Source organism: Octopus bimaculoides, chromosome 11 (genome assembly GCF_001194135.2).
Source record: "Octopus bimaculoides isolate UCB-OBI-ISO-001 chromosome 11, ASM119413v2, whole genome shotgun sequence".
NCBI lineage: Eukaryota > Metazoa > Mollusca > Cephalopoda > Octopoda > Octopodidae > Octopus > Octopus bimaculoides.
This window is the reverse complement of record NC_068991.1, coordinates 21,240,655-21,246,833: the sequence shown is the minus strand read 5'-3', so window position 1 is coordinate 21,246,833 and position 6,179 is coordinate 21,240,655. Positions and strand designations below refer to the sequence as shown.

At 33.5% G+C, this 6,179-nt stretch overlaps 1 protein-coding gene across 1 annotated transcript in view; it reads right to left on the bottom strand.

Moving 5' to 3' along the window:
* Positions 1-6,179, bottom strand: part of LOC106869339 (organic cation transporter protein) — a 17,885-nt gene that overhangs the window by 9,648 nt on the left and 2,058 nt on the right. The window contains exons 2-3 of the mRNA XM_014915054.2: positions 2,417-2,625; positions 313-543 (exon numbers count right to left, since the gene is read on the bottom strand). Coding sequence (XP_014770540.1) covers positions 313-543; positions 2,417-2,625 — 440 coding nt within the window. The remainder of the gene's footprint in view (positions 1-312; positions 544-2,416; positions 2,626-6,179) is intronic.

The window sequence follows — 6,179 nt, the reverse complement described above, 5'->3', positions numbered from 1 at the left end:
ATATATATATATATATACATACACACACATATATATATATATATATACATACATACATACATATTTATATATATTTATACATGCATACATACATATATATATATATATATATATATATTAATGCGTCTTTGTATGTGTGCGCGTGTGTGAATGTATGTGTGTGTAGTTTAGTATATATTGTATGTATGTACGTATGCATGTATGCTTGTACTCTGTATATGCAACACTATCAAACATAAATGAACATATATATGTCAGGGTCAGCGTGTGTCTCAGTGAATGTATGTGTTAGGAAGGAGTATAAAGCATTACCTCACGAGCTCCTCCAATCAAAAATCTCATTGTTGTAAACAACCAATAATACGGAGAATATGATGCGATTAAGTTGAAAACTAGCAGCAAGATGTGACTTAACACTCTTATAGATTTTCGTCCGAATTTTTCAATCAAACATGGTGCTAATAGACCACTAACCATTTGACCAAAAGTGTAAAGCATCTGAGTTGATTCAGCCAGTCCTACACTGTTGCAGAGCAAGTCCCACTGTAAAAACAAGCATAATTTAAAGTGAACAGAGAATTACTTGATTAATGTGTAGAGTTCAACTTTTGTCTGCATGTCATTTTCATGACGGAAAATTTCTAAGGGAGGCAATTTCTCCAAGTAAGTCTGTAATATTTGATGTTGGGAAAGAGCAACCAATAATCACATACACATGTTAACCCGTCCTCCGAAACATACAGTATAGACAAAGTTAGGATTACTTGATTAACTGGTGTGTATAGAGAGTTCAAATTTTGTCTGTATGTTGTTACGGCATCATATGGGCAAAAGTCATTTATACCTTACGACTAGAAACACTAAATTAATAAGCTGAGTAACTAAAAATATTCAAAATCAAAGATTCATTATGTTCCTTACCAAACATGCTCCTTTTCAGGTTCTATTCCTTGACACTAAAATTGTACCGTTATTTTGACACTAAAAATGTACCGTTATTTTTATCTGAAGTTACCGTTGTAAACATAAACTTTGTGCGGAGTCTCTCAAACCTGCGGTGGAAAAGAATGGAACCGATCTTCTAATAAATTATAGGTATTTATTTCTGTATTAGAAAGAAGACGGGGATAATTTATTCGCGAATAGATACAATTTTTTTTCTATGTTTGTCCTTATTTAGACATTAAAAAATAACTTCTATACTTTTATTTTGCTGTCTCATATAAATATTTCTGTCTCCTCTTAGTGTTGAAACATCGACAGAATTCTGCATTAAGCACTCCATATAATCCCTCATAACTTATTTTGTAAATTTGTGTTCTACACACGGGAATTCATACGACTATTAAAAAAAAAAATTCGAAATTTTAAGATAACTCTTTAACTTTTCGAAATTTAAAAATAAATTGTTCTTCTAATTTTTCCATAAAAAAATTACAGTTTAAAATACGGACAATGTGAATGTTTGGCTTAAATCCCAGCAATAGACCATTAAATGTGTTTGTGGGGAGAAAGATATCGAAAAATATGGTGTTTGCATAGTTATATGAATTCCTACGTGTAGAACAAATTCGCAAGAATTTTCTGAAAGTTACAAAATATGATAAAAAGCTATGGGAGGTTATATGGCATGCTCAAAACAGGTTTCAGCCAAAACCTCGGCAAAGTCTGTTTAAAAACGGTTATTTCTTCTGACAGTGTGACATGTATCTGATTGTAAGGACTGGACTAATGACAATGTCAGTAAGTCAGCTCCCTCAACCTCATAGCTCATAGTGGTGTGTCGTCTGTTAGTTTTGTCTAATAATATCTTTTAAAAGATGACAGCGTAATGAAAGGAGACTTAATGAACATTACTATTATATAACACTAAGAAAACAATTGTGGAGGCGCGTGGCTTAGTGGTTATGGTGTCTGCATCATGATCATAAGATTGTGATTTCGATTTCTGGACCGGGCGACGCGTTGTGTTCTTGAGCAAAACGCTACATTTCTCGTTGCCCAGTCCACTCAGCTGGCAAAAATGAGTAACGCTGCGATGGACTGGCGTCCCATCCAGTTGGGGAACACATACGCCATTGAAACCGGGAAACCGGGCCCATGATCCTGGCTAGGATTTAAAAGGGCGCATTTATTTGTTTATTTTAAGAAAACAGTTATATGAAATAATCTTTATTACTTCATAAATACATTCACCCGTTCATTTGATAATTGATGATCGCTTTATTAATTCATTAATACACGATGGAAAAGTATTAAATATTATGATATTTGTGTTTTTTTTAAAGTTATGTTTTACAAACTTACGATGTCCATACGTTTCTTACAGAAAACAGAGAGGTGACATGAAATTGCGACAAATAAATAAATACTGAAATAAGACAATTGTTTAATACAGTAACAGAATTCAACCAACCTGTGACACTATAGACTTATCCACGGGCGTGGTATAGTAATAACCATTGAGGCAGTCCAGAGTTTGGTTTCCGGTAGTAATCTCTTCATCGCGGTTGATGATGTCTATGGAGCATCTATCATATTTTAGACTTACTTCATTGATTGATATATTGTATTGATTGAGCTGAAATTCTGTAAGATTTTTACATCTGTATTCAGGTGTGATGGCTGTAAAACAGATTGGAGAGAAGCCAAAGTAAATTATATATACATACATTCTGTCTGTCTGTCTGTCTGTCTGTCTGTCTGTCTGTCTGTCTGTCTGTCTGCCTGTCTATTTATCTATATACTTACGTATGTATTTTGTGTCAAATCATTTGTGTTGCTACTTGTTTTTATAAACATCATAAAGATCTTGAAGGCACTTAATTGCCCGTTCTACACTCTGATTTGTTCTGGGAATTTCGAGTTTTGATAGTTCTCGACTCGAAAAGATTTTTACAGAGCTCAATGCTTTTTTATGAATTTGCAGGCTACCACAAAACTTCTGATATTCATGTGCATTGAATATTTTGGTCAGTAAACCGAAAATCTACCCAGCTGTAAGAGATGAATCGACAAACATTGAGAAGCAAAACTTTTGATATTCACTTTCAGACTTTGCCTCAGACGTTGATGATGACACTGGAGTTGATCTGGTTGAAGATGGCATTAAGGACACTGTTCTTCTTTTTGATGGATATATAGTTTTGGAATTGGCTGCCTTTCCAGTTGCATACCTAATCTGTACTTTGCTCTCACTTTGAAGATAATATAACCTATTCTCACTGCACAGCATTTCACAGTTTTCTTTTGTGATGTCACAAATTCCTTATAATGAATCGTATTTTCGTCGTTTTATACATTTTTCGTGGATATTCAACACTTTTCTATTTTTGCTTGTACATTTTGAACTGATAAATATGGGAAATTTAATTGCTTTTGCTATAAAAAAAAGATACTTGCAGGTGAAGGAGTCAGTGATATGATAGGGTCGATAATGGGTGTCGGTGAGGAGGGTGATGTTGGAGAGGCAAGGGTAGGTGCGGCAGCGTAGGCCGGAGCAGGGAAACGAGCCGGGTTGGGAGATATGTATGTATGTATGTATGTATGTGGCTAGCGTTGTTGAAGATTTATATCTTAAATTAGTGAAGGAGTTCAAGTTAGCCCTGTAGCGATGCTTCAAATCAACCGTACTTCCTATATAAACCTTTAAATTTTGGATATGAACATCTATTATTTACAAGGATTACTGTACCCCAGAAATGGCCATAGGAGAATTAAATTAATATTTACCCTGAAAAAAAAACAACGAAAAACTAACGTATGTGTATATATATATATATATATATATATATATATATATATATATATATTATTTATATTATTATATGACCGAACGCCACGCATCCATTTCCAAGTAAGTTTATCAATATTATCCTAGCCAAAACGAGTATTATAATATATTCAATGCATCTCTTATTAAAAAGTTCAATATCGAAACAATACTAGAAATTTCAAAATTACAGATACGTGAAAAATATCAATATTATAATTGATATATATGTACGACATGTTATGTGGATCTATAAAAATATATGAGAAATATATAAACATATTAAAAGATATAGCCCTACTTACTAATAAAGGTTAGGTTAAAAACTGTGTTAAAAGATTATAAGATGTCCATGGCATAGTGTATAAAGTAAACAAGATGTCTAGGGTATAGTGTATAAAGTAAATAAGTCAAAGGTTAAACGTTGGTTTTTCGTTGTTTTTTATTTTTTTCAGAGCAAATATCAAACCAATTCTCCTATGGCTATTTTTGGGGTACATTAATCCTTGTAACAAATAGGTATTCATATCCAAAATTCTAGATAACTGCTTCCATCATCAGGAGTGTTAGAAGAAGTAATATTTCGCTTACTATTAGAAAAGCTATTTTAGTGCTAGGTTTTATATATAGTTATACCTATGAGCAGGAGGAGGAAATAGTGTAGTAGGAATTTTGGGAAGTTAATATAGAAAGTATGGTTCCAAGGGAATAAATTACACCAAGAGGACGGTGATAAAGCTTGAATAGAATTGTTAGGTGGAATATGGTCAATTCTAGAGTATAACGGTCCGCCTATCTAGTTTGATTAAAATACCTAAAAGTTGAATGAATACATGCGTATATGGCATCGGTGATTTATCCAGTAATGAGGAATTATAACTACGGAGAATATTTCTGAGTCCTTAATGCAAAGCCTGCATACATGTGATTGTACTATAGGGAAGGGCATCCGCCACGATGGACCAGGATAAAGAATATTGTGTATTGCTCAACTTGAGATCATGTATGTATGTAGCTAGCGTTTTTGAGGGTTTATATCTTAAATTATTGAAGGAGTTCAAGTGAGCCCTGTAGCGACGCTTGAAATCAACCGTACTTCCTATATAGACCTTAATACTGTTTGTTCCAGGTATCACTACACGGCACTTATCCATCACATTATTGTGCAAATAAGATCCAGCAATCGGGCGTGTATCTGGGTTGCGACAGTTACATGCTTTTGTTCGTGCCTCAGAATTGGTCCCACGTTTAACTGAGGTTATGGGCTCCTCGAGCGGTGTGGGGTGGCCTTGCATATTATTTATATTAGTTCTAATATGAATATCTTGGTTATGGGGTGAAGTAGTAGGATTAGAGCAAGATGAGACTTTACGTCTAAAGTTTGATCTATTTATGGAGGCTATGATTGATCCTAAATTTGGAATAGTAGAATACGAAAGCTTCACATATGATTTGTTGAAGATAGAATAATACTTGTGATGCCTTGAGAAATATTCTCTCAAAATCATAAAAAATGTTTTTCGTAGTTACTGACCTGAATTGAGAATGGAGGAGGATGGGTGAACCATATAATTTCCCTTTTCCCTAATTTAGAGGACATTCATTCAAATGGTTAGAGTTATAGAATATATTATTATGGTAATTCTTGGATGACGTGTCAGTTTTTAGGGCTTTCCCAATAACCTGATTACTTATGTATTTCGCCGGTTCATTTAACGGTGGGAGGGGGACAGAATTTTAGATTGTAAGCTGGATCCCATGAATAATTTATCCGATTTTATTTTTAGTTTAGGGTTAGGAATATAAAATATATTATACTTGTAACCACTTAATTTTAAAGCATCATTATCATACGGAGCATGAGTGTTGAGACACGAATAAAAACATGTAACTTCCGCAAGCCGAATACATGCCCACTTGTTAGTAAGTAGGACTGTTTCTTTTAATATGTTTATATATTTCTCATATATTTTTATAGATCCACGTAATTTGTCGTACATATATGTCACTTATATTTTTAATATCTTTTATGCATCTGTAATTTTGAAATTTTTTAGTATTGTTTCGATATTGAACTTTTTAATGAGAGATGCATCGAATATATTTTAATACTCCTTTTGGCTCGGTTTATATTGTAATGCTTTTGAATTGTCGAGCCTATCGGATTTCTCATCTTCAATTTGGATATATATATATACATACATACATATATACATACATACATATATACATACATACATACATACATACATACATACATACATACATACATACGTGTGTGTGTGTATAAGGCAGCGAGCTGACAGAATGGTTAACACGCCGGACAAAATTCTTAGCCGTATTTTATCTGTCTTTACGTTCTGAGTTCAAATTCCGCAGTAGTTGACTTTGCCTTTGAAGACCGATA